Source organism: Bubalus bubalis, chromosome 4 (genome assembly GCF_019923935.1).
Source record: "Bubalus bubalis isolate 160015118507 breed Murrah chromosome 4, NDDB_SH_1, whole genome shotgun sequence".
Classification (NCBI taxonomy): domain Eukaryota; kingdom Metazoa; phylum Chordata; class Mammalia; order Artiodactyla; family Bovidae; genus Bubalus; species Bubalus bubalis.
The window spans coordinates 132413245-132433072 of NC_059160.1; the positions used below are offsets into that span (position 1 = coordinate 132413245).

Sequence of the window (19828 nt, forward strand, 5' to 3'; positions counted from 1 at the left end):
AGCTTTTCTTCCAGGTGACTGAGGAGTTCCTGCCCTGTAGAGCTTTTAGCACCTGAGACATCTCTTTCTGCCCCAGTGCCCTGCTCCCAACCTTTGCAGGGTCATTGCCATGTACTTAGAGAAAAACATCTACTTCTGCTTTATTGACTACACCAAAGCCTTTGACTGTGTGGATCACAACAAACTGGAATATTCTTAAAGAGATGGAAATACCAGACCATCTTACCTGCCTCCTGAGAAATCTGTATGCAGGTCAAGAAGCAACAGTTAGAACTGGAAGTGGAACAATGGATGGGTTCAAAATTGGGAAAGGAGTACGTCAAGGCTGTGTATTCAGTTCGGTTCAGTTCAGTCACTCATTCGTGTCTGACTCTTTATGACCCCATGGACTGCAGCATGCCAGGCCTCCCTGTCCATCACCAACTCCTGTAGTTTACTCAAACTCATGTCCATTGAGTTGGTGATGCCATCCAACCATATCATCCTCTGTCGTCCCCTGAGTATTGTCACCCTGTTTATTTAACTTATATGCAGAGTATGTCATGCAAAATGCTGGGCTGGATGAAGCACAAGCTGGAATCAAGATTGCCAGGAGAAATATCAATAACCTCAGATATGCAGATGACACCATCCTTATGGCAGAAAGTGAAGAGGAACTAAGCCTCTTGATGAAAAAGAAAGAGGAGAGTGAAAAATCTGGCTTGAAACTCAACATTCAAAAAACTAAGATCATGGCATCCGGTCCCATTACTTCATGGCAAATAGATGGGGAAACAGTGGAAACAGTGACTGACTTTATTTTGGGGGGCCCCAAAATCACTGCAGATGGTGATTGCAGCCATGAAATTAAGACGCTCCTTGAAAGAAAAACTATGACCAACCTAAGCAGCATATTAAAAAGCAGAGACATTACTTTGCCAACAAAAGTCTGTCTAGTCAAAGCTATGGTTTTTCCAATAGTCATGTATGGATGTCAGAGTTGGACCATAAAGGAAGCTGAGCACCTTAGAATTCATGCTTTTGAACTGCCGAAGAATTGATGCTTTTGAACTGTGGTGTTGGAGAAGACTCTTGAGGGTCCCTTGGACTGCAAGGAGATCAAACCAGTTAATCCTAAAGGAAATCAGTTCTGAATATTCATTGGAAGGACTGATGCTGAAGCTGAAACTCTAATACTTTGACCACATGAAGCAAAAAGCTGACTCATTGGAAAAGACCCTGATGCTAGGAAAGATCGAAGGCAGGAGGAGAGGGAGTGAAAGAGGATGAGATGCTTGGATGGTATCACCAACTCAATGGACGTAAGTTTGAGCAAGCTCCGGGAGTTGGTGATGGACAGGGAAGCCTGGCGTGCTGCAGTCCATGGGGTCACAAGGAGTCAGACACGACTGAGCGACTGAACTGACTAATGGGGGGAGTAGTATTTGTATTTCAGACCATCCATATAAATTATGCTTTCCTTTGGTTCCAGAAACTGCTTCCCCAGCTTAAAATGAACTTATCACTTTGTGACATTTGATAGGAAGTAAAAAAGTTCTGCAGATACAAAGCTTCTGTTTGGGGACCTCTTGAATATGAAATCCCATTCAGTTACCAAGTAGTGTCAGCAGGCAAGTTGGTGTTGGCTTGCTTTGTGACCAGAATTCTTAAGGATTCTGATACATCACACAAGATCATAAGCAAACATTAAATGTTTATTAAAAGTTGAACAGTTTCCTCTCTTACCTGCTTGCCCTGAAGAATGAAATAAATTGTGGTTTTCTGTTCGCTTTTGAAATATTTGTCTCTTCTGAATTTTTTCCTTTGTTTACCTTTAGATTCTCAGATCTCTGACTTTAGAAAATAGTTTTCTAGGTTAGGGGCTTGTTCTCATTGTTAAGGTAAGATCAGTTTCCCTTTTGCTCCTCTACATTCTATTCAGGAATTGTTTCTTTATCCTTATTTTAGAGATGCTAGCCCTGAGGTGCTTTTGCTTTACATTTTTATCCTGGCTATGAAATTTGAAAATGCCCTGAAAATTCTAGGCAGGGGTAGGACTTATCTCAATTAATTTCACTTTTTTCTTGGATCTTTTAAAAAATATTTATTTTTGGCTGTGTTAGGCCTTCATTACTGTGCAGACTTTCTCTAGTTGCAGCAAATGGGGGCTACTCTCTAGTTGCAGTGTGTGGGTTTCTCTTGCTGCAGAGCATGGGCTCTAGGGCATGTGGGGATTCAGTAGTTTTGGTTCCCAAGCTCTAGAGCACAGGCTAAATAGTTGTGGCATGTGGGCTTAGTTGCTCTGAGGCATGTGGGATATTCCCGGATCAGGGAACAAACCCGTGTCTCCTGCATTGGCAGATGGATTCTTTACCACTGAGCCACCAAGGGAGCCCTTGGATCTTTACCCTTCAAATTCTAGTGCTTAAGTTAATATTTGATACTTTCATATAGATGTTTTTATTGTGTTTGTGGTGGGTTGCTTTTTGCTTTTCTTTTTCTTTTTTAAAATTGAAGTGTAGTTGATTGATTTATAATTGTAGTAACATACACACAACAAAATCCACCATCGTAACAAATTTTAAAGCATAGCTTTGTGGCATTAAGTATGTTCACACTGTTGAGCAACTGTCGCCACTCCAGCACTGTCACCATTCCCCCATACTTTGGGAACACCACTCTACTTTCTGTCGGTATGAATTTGACTACTCTAGGTGCCTCATATAAGTAGAATCCTATAGTATTTGTCCTGGCTTATTTGACTCAGAACAGTGTCTTTAAGGCTCATCCACATTGTAGCATGTCACAGGATTCCCTTCCTTTTAGGGCCAAATAATATTCCATTGTTTGATACATATTACATTTTGCTTATGTAATGTACATAATTTTGTTTACACTTGTTGGTGGACACCTTGGTTACTTGTACATTGTAGCTATTGTGAATAATGCTTTTATTATGAACATTGGTGTACAAATATCTGTTTGTGTCCCTGCTTTGAATTCTTTTGTATACATAACTAGAAATGGGATTGCTGGATCATATGGTAATTTCCTGGTGGCTCAGCAGTTTTAAAGAATCTGCCTGCCAATGCAGGAGACACAAGTTTGATCCCTAGTCAGAAAGATCCCCTGGAAGAGGAGATGGCAGCCCACTTCAGTATTCTTCCCTGGGAAATCCCACAGACGGAGAAGCCTGGTGGACTACAGTCCATGGGGCTGCAAAAGAGTTGGACATGACTTGTTGACTAAACAATAAGAATTCAGTTGTATGTGTGTACCCCATATACCAGTTGAAAAATATATAGGTTGTTTTGGTTTTGGGGGGCAATTATGAAAAGAGCTGTTATAAACATTTGCATTCAGATGTTTGTTTGTACCCAGATTTTAATTTCTCTTTGGGTAAATACTTCAGCATGTGCTTACTTGGTCATATGGTATTGTTATAATTAATTTTATAAGAAACTGCCAAATTGTTTTCTTGAATAGCTTGTGCTCTTACTGCAATGCATCAGAGTTCCACTTATTTCCCATTCTTGTCAGCACTTGGTATTTCAGTTTGCTTTTTTCCTAAAGTTATTTAGATAGGTGAGCTTTGCTATCCCATTGTGGTTTGAATATGCATTCTTCTAATGACTAATGATACTGAAAATCTTTTGATGTGCTTGTGTTATCCATATATCTTCTATTGTTAAGTGTCTCTTCAAATCTTCTGTTCATTTTTAAATTGGGCTGTTTTCTTAATGAATGTTCAAAATTCTTTATGTATTCTGTATACAAGAACAATACTTTGTTAGATTTGTGATTTTCACATATTTTCCTATTTGTGGCTAATCTTTTCTTCACCTAACAGTGTATTGCATGAAAATGTGATGAACTCCAGATTTTTAATTTCTTTCGGTACCATGTCTAAAAAGTCTTTAAAGTCACAAAGACTTTTCTTCTAAAATAATTTTGTAGTTTAACATTTTATATTTAGATCTATACTTGATTTTTGTATGAAGAATAAGTTACTAAGGTTCATTTTTGTGTGTGGATCCCCATTTTTTTCATTGCCATTTATTGAAAAGCAAATGATATATGTTATCTTAACACATATTAACTTAGCATGTATATGATACAGAAAAAGTTAAAGATGTGCATGTACATGAGTTAATACGCAAACATACATGTACTTACTGTCTGCTGAGAGGGCCTGTAAGCAGTGACATCTCAGTAGCCATGAGCAAACCTTGCTCACAGATCTTGGTTTCTAAATATCATTCTACAATAAAAAGGAACAGAATTCCACAGAAAAAATTAATTGATTCTAGGGCAAAGGCAAGGCTAACATAAAATAAGCCCAGAGCATTTTGTAGTATTAGAAATGAAGGACTTCTCAAAAGCACAGTGATGGGGACATGTCAAATGGACATAGGCACCAACCCCAAAGAGCTTCTCATGGAAAGTCCAGTTCAGTCACTCAGTAGTGTCCAACTCTTTGCGACCCCATGAACCACAGCACGCCAGGTCTCCCTGTCCAACACCAACTCCCGGAGTTTACCTAAACTCATGCCCATCGAGTCGGTGATGCCATCCAACCATCTCATCCTCTGTCATCTCTTTCTCCTCCTGCTCTCAATCTTTCCCAGCATCAGGGTCTTTTCAAACAAGTCAGCTGTTTGCATCAGGTGTCCAAAGTATTGGAGTTTCAGCTTTAGCATCAGTCCTTCCAAAGAACACTCAGGACAGATCTCCTTTAGGATGGACTGGTTGGATCTCCTTGCAGTCCAAGGGACTCTCAAGAGTCTTCTCCAACACCACAGTTCAAAACCATCAGTTCTTCAGCACTCAGCTTTCTTTATAATCCAACTTTCACATCCATACATAACCACTGGAAAAACCATAGCCTTGACTAGACGGACCTTTGTTAACAAAGTAATGTCTCTGCTTTTTAATATGCCATCTAGGTTGGTCATAACTTTCCTTCTAAGGAGTGTCTTTTAATTTCATGGCTGCAGTCACCATCTGCAGTGATTTTGGAGCACCCAAAAAATAAAAGTCAGCCACTGTTTCCCCATCTATTTGCCATGAAGTGATGAGACCAGATGCCATGATCTTAGTTTTCTGAATGTTGAGCTTTAAGCCAACTTTTTCACTCTCCTCTTTCACTTTCATCAAGAGGCTCTTTAGTTCTTCTTCACTTTCTGCCATAAGAGTGGTGTCATCTGCATATCTGAGGTTATTATTATTTTTTCCAGCAATCTTGATTCCAGCTTGTACTTCTTCCAGCCCAGCGTTTCTCATGATGTACTCTGCATATAAGTTAAATAAGTAGGGTGATAATATACAGCCTTGACATGCTCCTTTTCCTGTTTGGAACCAGTCTGTTGTTCCATGTCCAGTTCTAACTGTTGCTTCCTGACCTGCATACATGTTTCTCAAGAGGCAGGTCAGGTGGTCTGGTATTCCCATCTCTTTCAGAATTTTCCACAGTTTATTGTGATCCACACAGTCAAAGGCTTTGGCATAGTCAATAAAGCAGAAATAGATGTTTTTCTGGAACTCTCTTGCTTTTTCCATGATCCAGCGGATGTTGGCAATTTGATCTCTGGTTCCTCTGCCTTTTCTAAAACCAGCTTGAACATCTGGAAGTTCATGGTTCATATATTGCTGAAGCCTGGCTTGGAGAAGTTTGAGCATTACTTTACTAGTGTGTAAGATGAGTACAATTGTGCATTCTTTGGCATTGCCTTCCTTTGGGACTGGAATCAAAACTGACCTTTTCCAGTCCTGTGGCCACTGGACTTATGACAGAGCTGGAACAATTTGAGCAACAAAATAAATAACATGGTATTGGATTCTAACCCTAAGTAATAAATATTTGAGACCACAGTGATATAAGTAAATGATTGAATAAATAAATGGGAAGAAGAGAGCCCTCTGAAGAATTCCAAATAATATATCTAGATTCTACCCCCTCTTGGAGATGGGGCCTATTCCCTCCTTTCTTGAATAGGGGCTAGACTTAGTGATTGCTTTCAAAGAATACAGTATGAAAAGGAGATACAGTTACTTTACAGTGGAGAAAACTGGCAACCACTACCTTAGAAAGTGATCCAGGTTAACGTCACCTGTGATATGATGTACCCCCTGATATACTGTGATAAGAAGGGCTCTGGGTTATTCTCCCAGAGAATCTCAGTCTAATCTCAGTCTAATCAAATGGAAAAACACTAGACAAAATCCAAATTAAAAGGCATTCTAAAAAGTATCTGTCTAGTATTTCTCAAAGTTGTCAAGGTCATAAAACACAGGAAAGACTGTCACAAACCATAAGAGATATGACAACTAAAGGCAATATAGTATTCTGAATTAGATCATGGGATGAAAAAAGGGACATTAAAGAAAAGACTGGTGAAAGTCTGGAGTTTGATTAAGTGTCCATTGTTCCAGCACTGCTTTTTGAAATGACTGTTTATCCACTGAATTTCTTTTGAATCTTTATCAAAATTATATGTGTGGTTCTATTACTGGATACACTATTTTTGTTCCACTGATCGTGAGTGTTTATCCTTTTGCTAATAACACAATTAATACAGCTTTGTGATAAGTTTGAAATCAGGTAGTGGATTTGCTGATATTTTGTTGAAGATTTTTGTATCATAATCATGAGAGATACTGGTTGGTAGTCAATATGCTGGTAAGTGTTTAACGATCAGAGTTTTGGGTACTGAGAGAGAAACCTGGTTTTGTATTCTTTACCAACTTTTGTGGTATAAATACCCCTGCTGTGGCTAATTTCAAGCTACAAAATAATTTTAATCAATTGCTAAAAATTTAACAACCAGCACTCTTGATCTGGTACAAACAGGTGCCAACCTCCACTGTAATTTTCTTTTATGGTAATGTTTCTGTTAGGTTTAGGTATCAGGGTAATATGAGCTTCATAAAATGAATTGAGAACAGTTCTCTCCTCTTTGTTTTATGGTAGAGAGAAAAGAGAAGTCAGTCATGTCTGACTCTTTGCAACTCCATGGACTGTAGCCTACCAGGCTCCTCTCTCCATGGGATTTTCCAGGCAAGAGCACTGGAGTGGGTTGCCATCTCCTTCTCCAGAGGATCTTCCTGACCCAAGGATTGAATCCAGGTATCCCGCATTGCAGGCAGACGCTTTAGTGTCTGAGCCACCAGGGAAGATTACATATAATTGGTATTGTTTCGCCATCAATGCTTGGTGGAATTCACTTTTGACACCATTTGGGCCTTAAGATTTGTTAGAAGGTTTTATTGCTTTTAATTGAAGTGAAATTCACATAATATTGACCATTTTCAAGTATACAATTGGGTACAATTTAGTATATCCACAATGTTGTGGGACCACTACAACACATAGTTCCAAAACATTTTCACCATCCCAAAAGAAAACCCCATTCCCATTAAACAGTTGTTAACCTATTCCCTCTCCTAGCCCTTGTCTCTGTGCATTTACCCATTCTGAATATTTCATGTAAGTGGAATCATATAATATGTACCTTTTCTGTTTGGCTTCTTTCATTTAGCATGTTTTCCAAATTCATTCACCCTATACCTTGTATCAATACGTCATTTTTATGAAAAATAATATTCCATTGTATGTTTATACCACAATTGTTTATCAGTTCATCCATTGATTGAGATTCAGGTGGCTTCACTTTTTGGCTTTTGTGAATAGTGCCACTATAGCTTTTGTGTATGAGTATTTGTTTTCAAATCTGTTGGGTATGTATCTAGAAGTGGAATTGATGGGTTGTAGCCTTTGACTGTGTGGATCACAATAAACTGTGGAAAATTCTGAAAGAGATGGGAATACCAGACCACCTGACCTGCCTCTTGAGAAACATGTATGCATGTCAAGAAGCAACAGTTAGAACTGGACATGGAACAACAGACTGGTTCCAAACAGGAAAAGGAGCATGTCAAGGCTGTATATTATCACCCTACTTATTTAACTTATATGCAGAGTACATCATAAGAAACACTGGGCTGGAAGAAATACAAGCTGGAATCAAGATTGCTGGAAAAAATAACAATAACCTCAGATATGCAGATGACACCACTCTTATGGCAGAAAGTGAAGAAGAACTAAAGAGCCTCTTGATGAAAGTGAAAGAGGAGAGTGAAAAAGTTGACTTAAAGCTCAACATTCAGAAAACTAAGATCATGGCATCTGGTCCCATCACTTCATGGGGAAACAGTGGCTGACTTTTATTTTGGGGGGGGTCCAAAATCACTGCAGATGGTGACTGCAGCCATGAAATTAAAAGATGCTTACTCCTTTGAAGGAAAGTTATGACCAACCTAGATAGCATATTAAAAAGCAGAGACATTACTTTGCCAACAAAGGTCTGTCTAGTCAAGGCTATGGTTTTTCCAGCAGTCATGTATGGATGTGAGAGTTGAACTGTGAAGAAAGCTGAGTGCCGAAGAATTGATGCTTTTGAACTGTGGTGTTGGAGAAGACTCTTGAGAATCCCTTGGACTGCAAGGAGATCCAACTAGTCCATCCTAAAGGAGATCAGTCCTGGGTGTTCTTTGGAAGGACTGATGCTAAAGCTGAAACTCCAATACTTTGGCCACCTCATACGAAGAGTTGACTCACTGGAAAAGACTCTGATGCTGGGAGGGATTGGGGGCAGAAGGAGAAGGGGACGACAGAGGATGAGATGGCTGGATGGCATTACCAACTCGATGGACATGAGTTTGAGTGAACTTTGGGAGTTGGTGATGGACAGGGAAGCCTGGCGTGCTGCAATTCATGGGGTCGCAAAGAGTTGGACACGACTGAGTGACTGAACTGAACCAAATGGTAATTGTATATTTAACTTTTCGAGTTATTGATGAACTTTTCCATAGCAGCTGTACCATTTTTTATTCCCACAAGCAATGTATAAGGATTACAATTTCTCCACATCCTCCCCATTACCTGTTATTTTCTGGTGTTTTTTTTTTAAACACCCATAATAAGGAATGGGAAGTGGTATCATCGTGGTTTTGATTTGGCTTTTCCCTGAAGACTAATGATGATGTTGAGCATCTTTTCATGTGCTCATTTGTATAACTTAAAGAAATGTCTGCTCAATTTCTTTGCTCATTTTTTGTTGGGCTTACCTTTTTTGTTATTGAATTTTTAAGTATATTTTATATATTCTGGATAATATACCTTTATCAGATATATGGTTTGCAAATATTCTATTCTGTGAGTTATATTTTTTCCTGTTTTGGTACTATTCTATGATGCATGCAAATTTTAATTTATTTATTATATTTTCTTGGTTGCCACACTGTGTGGCCTATGGGATCTTAGTTCCCAAACCAGGGATCAAACCCATGCCCCATCTATTGGAACTACAGAGTCTTAACACTAGATCACCAAGGAAGTCCCTATAAAAGCTTTAAAGTTGGTAAGATCAGTTTATTTTTCTTTTAATGCTTGTACTTTTTGGTGTCATATCTTGAATCTTTTGTCAAATTCAAGATAAGGAAATTTATTCCTATGTTTTCTTCTGAGTTTTATATTTTTAGCTCAATATTTAGGTCAATGATCTATGTTGTATCAGTTTTTTTATAAGTAGTGAAGTAGAGGTCAAGTTTTCTTCTTATGCATGTGGTCATCTAGTTGCCAGTGGCATTTGTTGAAGAAATTATTCTTTCTCCATTGAATGGTCTTGTCTTCCTTGTTGAAAATGAGGTGGCCATAGATGTATGGTTTTATTTTCAGACTCTCGTTTCTATCTATTGGACAATATGTCTGTCTTTATGCCAGTCACACTGTTTTGATACTGAAGCTATAACAGTAAGATTTTTTTTTAATTTTTTAGTATAAATTTATTTATTTTAATTGCAGGCTAATTACTTTACAATATTGTATTGGTTTTGCCATACATTGACATGAATCCGCCACGGGTGTACATGCATTCCCCACCCTGAACCCCTCTCCCATCTCCCTCCCCATAGTATCCCTCTGGGTCATCCCAGTGCACCAGCCCTGAGCATCCTGTATCATGCATCGAACCCGGATTGGCGATTCGTTTCATATATGATAATATACATGTTTCAGTGCCATTCTCCCAAATCATCCTACCCTCGCCCTCTCCCACAAAGTCCAAAAGACGGTTCTATGCATCTGTGTCTCTTTTGGTGTCTCGCTTACAGGGTTAACGTTACCATCTTTCTAAATTCCATATATATGTGTTAGTATACTGTATTGGTGTTTTTCTTTCTGGCTTACTTCACTCTGTATAATTGGCTCCAGTTGCATCCACCTCATTAGAACTAATACAAATGTATTCTTTTTAATGGCTGAGTAATACTTTATTGTGTATATGGAGAAGGCAATGGCACCCCACTCTAGTACTCTTGCCTGGAAAATCCCATGGACAGAGGAGCCTGGTAGGCTGCAGTCCATGGGGTCATGAAGAGTCGAACATGACTGAGTGATTTCACTTTAACTTTTCACTTCATGCACTGGAGAAGGAAATGGCAACCCACTCCAGTGTTCTTCCCTGGAGAATCCCAGGGGCGGGGGAGCCTGGTGGGCTGCCATCTATGGGGTTGCACAGAGTCAGACATGACTGAAGCAACTTAGCAGCAGCAGCAATACTCCATGGTGTATATGTACCACAGCTTTCTTACCCATTCATCTGCTGATGGACATCTAGGTTGCTTCCATGTCCTGGCTATTATAAACAGTGCTGCGATGAACATTGGGGTACGCATGTCTCTTTCAATTCTGGTTTCCTCGGTGTGTATGCCCAGCAGTGGGATTGCTGGGTCATAAGGCAGTTCTATTTCCAGTTTTTTAAGGAATCTCCACACTGTTCTCCATAGTGCCTGTACTAGTTTGCATTCCCACCAACAGTGTAAGAGGATTCCCTTTTCTCCACACCCTCTCTAGCATTTATTGCTTGTAGACTTGCATAGCAGCCATTCTGACTGGCATGAAATGGTACCTCATTATGGTTTTGATTTGCATTTCTCTGATAATGACTGATGTTGAGCATCTTTTCATGTGTTTGTTAGCCATCTGTATGTCTTCTTTGGAGAAATGTCTGTTTAGTTCTTTGGCCCATTTTTTGATTGGGTCATTTATTTTTCTGGAATTGAGCTTCAGGAGTTGCTTGTATATTTTTGAGATTAGTTGTTTGTCAGTTGTTTGATTTGCTATTATTTTCTCCCATTCTGAAGGCTGTCTTTTCACCTTGCTTATAGTTTCCTTTGTTGTGCAGAAGCTTTTAATTTTAATTAGGTCCCATTTGTTTATTTTTGCTTTTATTTGCAATATTCTGGGAGGTGGGTCATAGAGGATCCTGCTGTGATTTATGTCAGAGCGTGTTTTGCCTATGTTCTCCTCTAGGAGTGTTATAGTTTCTGGTCTTATGTTTAGATCTTTAATCCATTTTGAGTTTATTTTTGTGTATGGTGTTAGAAAGTGTTCTAGTTTCATTCTTTTACAAGTGGTTGACCAGAGTTCCCAGCACCACTTGTTAAAGAGATTGTCTTTTCTCCGTTGTATATTCTTGCCTCTTTTATCAAAGATAAGGTGTCCATAGGTGCATGGATTTACCTCTGGGCTTTCTATTTTGTTCCATTGATCTATATTTCTGTCTTTGTGCCAGTACCATACTGTCTTGATGACTGTGCCTTTGTAGTAGAGCCTGAAGTCAGGCGGGTTGATTTCCTCCAGTTCCACTCTTCTTTCTCAAGATTGCTTTGGCTATTCGAGGTTTTTTGTATTTCCATACAAATTGTGAAATTATTTGTTCTAGCTCTGTGAAAAATACCATTGGTAGCTTGATAGGGATTGCATTGAATCTATAGATTGCTTTGGGTAGTATACTCATTTTCACTATATTGATTCTTCCAAACACGGTATATTTCTCCATCTATTAGTGTCCTCTTTGATTTCTTTCACCAGTGTTTTATAGTTTTCTATATATAGGTCTTTTGTTTCTTTCGGTAGATATATTCCTAAGTATTTTATTCTTTTCGTTACAATGGTGAATGGAATAATTTCCTTAATTTCTCTTTCTATTTTCTCCTTATTAGTGTATAGGAATGCAAGGGATTTCTCTGTGTTGATTTTATATCCTGCAACTTTACTATATTCATTGATTAGCTCTAGTAATTTTATGGTGGAGTCTTTAGGGTTTTCCATGTAGAGGATCATGTCATCTGCAAACAGTGAGAGTTTTATTTCTTCTTTTCCAATTTGGATTCCTTTTATTTCTTTTTCTGCTCTGATTGCTGTGGCCAAAACTTCCAAGACTATGTTGAATAGTAGTGGTGAGAGTGGGCACCCTTGTCTTGTTCCTGACTTTAGGGTTGAAATGCTTTCAGTTTTTCAGCATTGAGGATAATGTTTGCTGTGGGTTTGTCATATAGCTTTTAATATTTTGAGGTATGTTCCTTCTATTCCTGCTTTCTGGAGGGTTTTTATCATAAATGGATGTTGAATTTTGTCAAAGGCTTTCTCTGCATCTATTGAGATAATCATATGGCTTTTATTTTTCAATTTGTTAATGTGGCGTATTACATTGATTGATTTGCAGATATTGAAGAATCCATGCATCCCTGGATAAAGCCCACTTGGTCATGATGTATGATCTTTTTAATGTGTTGTTGGATTCTGTTTGCTAGAATTTTGTTAAGGATTTTTGCATCTATGTTCATCAGTGATATTGGCCTGTAGTTTTCTTTTTGTGTGTCATCTTTTAACAGTAAGATTTTAAATAAGTGGGAGTCCTTTGATTGTTTCTTTCCCAATTTTGTTTCACTGTTAGAGACTCCTTGCAATTCCATATAAATTTGAGGATTGGCTTTTCTATTTCTGTGCAGGAGTCATTTAGATTTTAAGAGCAATTTCATTGATTCTATAAATTCGTTTGAGTAGTACTGTCACCTGAACTATATTAAGTCTTACAGTCTATGAACACATACTATCATTTCTTTTATTTAGGTCTTCTTTAATACTTCCAGCGATGTTTTGCAGTTTTCAGTGTGTAAGTCTTGTATACTCCTTGAGTAGATTTATCCCTAGGTATTTTATTCTTTTTGATGCTACATTAAATGGAATTGTCTTAATTTCTCTTTTGGATTTTCATTACTGGTAAATAGAAACACAACTGATGTTTGTGTGTTGATCTTATAATTCTGAAATGTGCTGACTTTGTTTATTAGCTCTATTTTTGTGGATTCTTAGGGATATTCTATATGTAGTTTTGTCTTTCACTACGGAGTATAAAGTTAGCTGGGATAGAGATGGATTAAAAATATTATCATTTTGAGGTAGTTTCCTTCTATTTCTAGTCTACCAAATGTTTTTACCATGAAAGTGTTGAATTTTGTCAAACACTTTTTTGTATCATCTGAAATGATCTTCTACTTTTCCCCCATTTGCTCTGTTAATGAAATTTATTGACTTTAGTATGTTGAGCCATTCTTGCATTCCTGGGATAAATCACACAAAGTCACAGTGTAAATTATAACCTAATTTTTTTATTTTGCTTGATTTGATTTACTAGTAACTTGTTAAAGGTATTCATAAAAGATATTGTTATTGGGTAGAATGCTTTCTGAACTTCATTTAATCCTTTTTCTGAGGTTTTGTCTTGTTCTTTTGTGTGGAACATGTTTCTCTGTCTCATTTTGCTTAATCCTCTGTTTTTATATCTATGCATTTGTTAAGTTGATTACATTTCCCAATCTTAGAGAAGTAACCTTATATGGAGATGTTCTGAGAAACCCAGCAATATATGCTTCTCTTATCATCAGAGCTATGAGCTCTAAGGGCTCCTTATGTATGGGCTACATGAATCCTTCCTTATTGTGGGCTTGACTGTTGTGGGCAAACTAGCAGCCAGGGTTGACTCTCAGCTCTGTTGGAAGCCAGATCCTGCCTCATGCAGTGGCTACTGGCCCAGTGTTGCGGGAAGCTGGGTCCCTGCCTGGCTGGCTGCATGTCCTATGGGGTTCCTGGACTGGGACCCAATGCAGCTGGCAGAATAGCCTGAAGTGTACTGGGATTGGTGACGGCTCACTGGTCGGCCAGTAAGCCTCTAGCACTAATAGGCTAGAGGGAGGATTCCAAAATGGTGCTTATTAGAACCAATGTCCTTATGGTAGAACAAGCTTCCAAAGTGGCTGCTACCAGTGTCTGTGTCTTCAAGAGAAGTTCCAGTTGCCTCCTGACTCTCCAAGAGGCTCTCCAAGATCTGTAAATGGGTCTGAGCCAGCCTCACTTCAGATTACTGCCTCTGCACTATGATTTGGACCAGGTGAGGTTTTGCATGTGTCCTTTAGAGTGGAGTGTCTGTTTTCTATAGTCATCTGGCTCTCAAGTTTTACTGGCCTACAAAGCCAGGTGTTCTGGGGGGTTTGTCTTCCTGGTGCAGGACCCCTCAGCAGGGGAGCCCAATGTGGGGCTTGGACCTCTGACTCCTTGGGGAGAACTTCTACAGTTTTGACCAGCCTCCCATTTGTGGGTCACCTACTCAGGGATGTGGGTCTTGACTACTAGAGGGGTGTCTCCACCCCTCCTATCTAGGTCATTGTAGTTCCTTCCTAATATCTTTAGTTGTAGGGAATCTTTTTTGCTACTCTTCAGATGATTTTCAAAGATAGTTGCTCTGTAAATAGTTGTAATTTCAGTGTGCCTGTGGAAGGAGGTAAGCTCAGAGTCTTCCTTCTCCACCATCTTGGTCATTCTTTTTTACCATCTTTTATCTTGTACATATTTCTGTCAATGCACCTGCTATGCATATTGCATTTATGAATTTAATCTTTGCCTCTCTGTTGGAATGTAAGCTCCTTGATGACAAGAATAGTTGCTTTCATTCATCTTTGTATCTCTAGCAGAGTTCTAGGCATGGAGTGATATCTTAGTAAATATATACTGAACAAATATTTTATATATGTGTAAAACAGGGTACAGGTAGCAGTATATCTTAACTCTCCAGAGTAAATCCTGTAGTTAACACATTAACAGCTAGTTTACGTGTCTTTTTAATGGTACTCTATTTTGATCACTTCCGTTTGAATTGAAATATGTTGTTTCAGGGACCAGTAACATTTAAGGATGTTACTGTGGAATTCACCCGGGAAGAATGGAAATTGCTGGACACTGCTCAGAGGACCCTATATAGAGAAGTGATGCAGGAGAACTACAGTCACCTCATCTCAGTGGGTGAGGAAATCTTCTGCATCTGTAACTCCCAATAGTTTGCATTTCCTTTCTCACTTACTGAAATTTGTAAATCCCCTGTAGGGTTGAATATTAGCATTGTTTTCAGGGTCAAAGTTGATGAATCCATTTTGGGTACCAGAAAAATATTTGTGTCCCCATGCACTCCCCTAATAGAATAAATTTGCCAAATCTATGTGAGACCTTCATTGTTCTGATCCTAACCTGCACTTCCTTATCCTTCAGAGTTTCTGTATTCCAAGTAATTTGTGTTATTTATCTTTTCTATTAATAGGCTATTGTGCAAATAGGCCAAATGCAATCTTCAAGTTGAAGCAAGGAAAAGAACCATGGATATTAGAAGTACAATTTCCACGTCAGAACAACCCTGGTAAGTTAGAAATTATAACTTGTATAAGGGGGTTGGAATTGGTGCCTTTGATTTTTTGAAATTTTTTTTTCAAGAATCTCTTTTTTAAATGTCCTTAAACTTTTGGAAATGATTGAGGATACTTGATCTGCATATGTAAGCAAAATAAATCACACCTCCAGTTTTTGTTCTCCCCATCTAAATTCTCTCTTTTGTGTGGGGCAGATGGAGATGGTTGATTTTTTGTTTAAAAAAACATTCCCTCTTTTGCTTGACATTTTTAAAGTAGATTTATTTCTCTTTCACTTAAACTCTCATTTTGTCTTTTTGCTAGAATTTCCAGTTACTTCTTGGCATTAAAGTATGCAGCTATAATCTTAAAGTGTTTATAAAATCTATCATAAAATTTTCAAGTGCCATTTTTCCTCCTTTCATTAACAATAAAATGCCTTAGATTTTAAGCACCCATTTTAATTTACTAGTCTCTCTTTAATCTCTGAAATTGGATTATAAATCATTATGCCTTTTATTAGCTATATTATTTCAGAGCTGATACAAAATACACCTAATTTTCTGTCAAGAAGTAGTCTGGCCCTTTATTGCCTGCTGCATCTTATTTTTCCTTGTGGCCCCAAAACATGTGCTCATCTTCATTTTATCTGCTCTCTTAAGTGCTTTTTATACTTAAGGTCTTATTTCATAAGTATCCCAAGTTAACCTTGCACACATCTCTATCAAATAACTTTGTGTTTTCCTTACAATTGCCATGAAATTCTAACCCAAAATCTCTACTCATAAGCTCACTTTTTTTCAAGCATTTAAAAATGAATAAACATGAAGGTCTGTAAAGATTCTAGAATGACGTTGAATAATTACCCTTTAAAGATCATGTAGAAAATTGAAGCAGAGATGTGGGACTTAAGATATAAAAGCAGAATAAGACTAGTGTTGAGTCACAGATGCAGTATGTGGCGGTATTGAAAATCTCTGGTGCTACAACTGAGAATTCATTCTGTGGGATGGCTTGTACTCTGCTTTTTTAAAAATCTTTTTTAAAAACCTTTTGGATGTATGTGTTTCTGGGTCTTCTGAACCAGCCAACTAGAAAAAGAAGAATTTTCCTCTAAACATGAGGAAATGGATATTCTGAGAAGGTCACTTTAATGTTGACATCTAGATTGTTGGGTATGGGCAAAGAGGAATAAAGTGGAAGTTTATAGTCTAATTACTAGAAATCCTAACACTATAAACTAGGTTTGAGTGGGTAAAAACCTATACTTAGCTCCTTCATCTAATATAATCTTTCCTTTGATATTTCCAGTGAACACAGTTGTCTACTAATTTTCCTTATCACCCTACTTACTATTCATTCTCCTTAATGGGCTCACATCATGCTCTATGAGTCTCACATTCTTGTTCAGCAGCACTTTGACTACCTTTTGTTTTCTGCTCCCTATTCTTTGTGTTTTTTGGTGTTTTTTTTTTTTTTTTTTTTTGGTCTTCACTTTCTCCTCCAAGTTTTTAAGGTCATATTTGTAGTGTCAAAGTTACTTGAATTTATAACTAGATCTCTCTCTCTTTTCTATAGCAGGTTTTAGTGTTATTTATATGTTTTTTTCTAAGCCACTGAGATATAGGAAGTTTGCACTTAAGAACTCCTTCATTTGAGAATAACAGCCTGAAACCTAAGAATCCACCCTATGACCATAATAATGTGTTAAGATGTATAAAGTATTAAATTTTGGATTCCTTTGTAGAAGACTTATGCAATACTCATGACCAAGGAGCAAGATGCCCAGAAAGCCAAGCTGAAAATTCAAGGCAAGTTCAAGAATTCAATTTTGAGATTAGAAGCTTTTTAAGAAAGGGTCTTAATAGGGGTACTGGAAGTGGAACAGCACTAGTTAACGATAAATGAGAAAACTGAAGCAAATTCCAAAGAACATAATTCAAATGGGAAAGCCCTCTTTCGTAATATAGACCTTTTATAATTCAAGATCAGGAAATTAAATTCTGAAACAGTCTTTTGATTCTTCTTATTTACATAATAATAGAGGCTTTATTATACAAAGTCAAGTTCAGGCAGTTGAGAAACCTGGAGAATATAATGTAAGTGACATACCTTCTACCAAATGTTAAACCACAGTATATGTCAACATAGAATATTCACAATGAAGAAACCCTATGAATCTAATGAATATTGGAAAAACCTCTAGAAATTGGTTCTCAGAGTTACTTGGAAAATATACATAGCAGACCCAACCCCCACCCCCTCACCCCAAAGTCTTATACATTAACGAATTTGGAAATTTCTCTCTAGGAATGGAGAACTCAAGAAACATCAGAAAACTCATACCAATGAGAAAACCTATAAATGTAATGAATGTGGAAAGTCCTTCTACCAGAAGTCTATCCTCATAATACATGAGCATACTCATTCAAAGGACAAACCCAGTGAATGTGAGAAATCCGTTTCTCAGAATGGAGACCTCACAAGACAACCAAAAACTCCTACCAGAGAGAAGACCTATGAATGTAAAGAATGTAAGAAAACTTTCTACCATCTGTCATCTCTCAGTAGACATTTGAGAACTCATGCAGGAGAGAAACCCTACGAATGTAATCAGTGTGAGAAATCCTTCTACCAGAAGCCACACCTCATGGAACATCAGAAAACACACACAGGAGAAAAACCCTTTGAATGTACTGAATGTGGGAAGTTCTTCTATGTTAAGGCATACCTCATGGTACATCAGAAAACACACACAGGGGAGAAACCATATGAATGTAAGGAATGTAGGAAGTCCTTTTCCCAGAAATCACACCTCACAGTACATCAGAGAACACATACAGGGGAGAAACCCTATAAATGTAAGGAATGTGGGAAATTCTTCTCTAGAAATTCACACCTCAAAACTCATCAGCGAACTCACACGGGAGAGAAACCCTATGAATGTAAGGAATGTGGTAAATGCTTCTACCAGAAGTCAGCCTTAACAGTACATCAGCGAACTCATACAGGGGAGAAACCCTTTGAATGTAATAAATGTGGAAAAACCTTTTACTATAAATCAGACCTCACTAAACATCAGAGAAAACACACAGGGGAGAAGCCCTATGAATGTAATGAATGTGGTAAATCTTTCTCTGTGAATTCAGTCCTCAGATTACATCAAAGGACTCACACAGGAGAGAAACCCTATGAATGCAAGGAATGTGGGAAATCTTTCTCTCAGAAGTCACATTTTGTCATACACCAGAGAAAACACACAGGAGAGAAACCCTATGAATGTAAGGAGTGTAAGGAAACATTTTTTCAAAAATCAAAACTCACTGCACATCAGAAGACACACACAGAAGGGAAAAGCTTATAAACAATATCAATTGGAGAATTCTTCTGTCTGAATTTGTCCTTCAGAATAATCAGATAACTCACACAAGACAAAAACCTTATGAAATATCATCAATATGGGGAAGTTTCAGCCAATTCTTTCATCATAGGGAGAAATTCTATAGATCTGTTAGGGAGAAATTTTTACCATATGTCAGACTTGTACTAAATTTCAGGCAACATACATGGTAGAAACACTACAAATGGTAAAACATGAGGGAAACTCTTTCAGAAGTCATACTTTATTGTATGACATTTAAACCATACAGGAGAAATCCTGTAAGAAAAATGAATATCAGGAAATTTCTGTCAGGGTAGCCATCATAAATGAGGAACTTCTATCAGTATCCTGAGCATTCAGAAATCTTTTTATACCAGTTGGACTCATTAGCACATTCTAAAAGGAGATAATCACAAAGATTACTACATACATGGAAGGCTTTATCAAGAAGTGATGTTTCAGTGAATGTCAGATCAGTGATATAAAGTATAGAAACTTTTTAAAAAATATTTTAAATATGTGAAACCTTTTAAACAAAAATTCTAAGAGAATATGTACAAGGGAACTACTTACACTAGGAGTCATGTTGTAGAAATCTGATTACAATGTTGTTTTAAAGAAACCTGCAAATGTCAGGTATATGAAGTTTTGTAAAAAGCACAAATAAATTGGAAAATGTGATATCATTAACACATGTGAAAAGTCCTTTAGTACGTAGGACTTTTGCGTGAATGTCAGTGTGCTACAGAACACAGATTGTGGATGTTTGATGTGCACGTGAACCCATCCATAATTGTACATAGTGAAATATGTAGCCTTGTTTAGTTCAGTAACTTTTATGTATATGAAGATATCTCTCATTTAGTCTCAGCAGGGACTCCTGTTGTTAAC

The 19828-nt window shown here is 37.7% G+C and overlaps 1 protein-coding gene and 1 long non-coding RNA gene across 5 annotated transcripts in view; one reads left to right on the forward strand and one right to left on the reverse strand.

The window, feature by feature from the left end:
* LOC102407296 overlaps window positions 1-4494 on the reverse strand; it is a 23946-nt gene extending 19452 nt beyond the window's left edge. Inside the window, exon 1 of the long non-coding RNA XR_006550744.2 lies at window positions 4156-4494. This is a non-coding gene — a long non-coding RNA (uncharacterized LOC102407296). The remainder of the gene's footprint in view (window positions 1-4155) is intronic.
* Window positions 1-19627, forward strand: part of ZNF25 (zinc finger protein 25) — a 26447-nt gene extending 6820 nt beyond the window's left edge. For all 4 annotated transcript variants that reach the window (XM_006050765.3, XM_025284558.2, XM_025284559.2 and 1 more), the window contains exons 3-6: window positions 15052-15178; window positions 15471-15566; window positions 17303-17366; window positions 17866-19627. In XM_006050765.3, the coding sequence (XP_006050827.1) occupies window positions 15052-15178; window positions 15471-15566; window positions 17303-17366; window positions 17866-18919 (1341 nt within the window). In that variant the 3' untranslated portion in view covers window positions 18920-19627. The remainder of the gene's footprint in view (window positions 1-15051; window positions 15179-15470; window positions 15567-17302; window positions 17367-17865) is intronic.
* The last annotated feature ends 201 nt before the right edge of the window (window positions 19628-19828 follow it).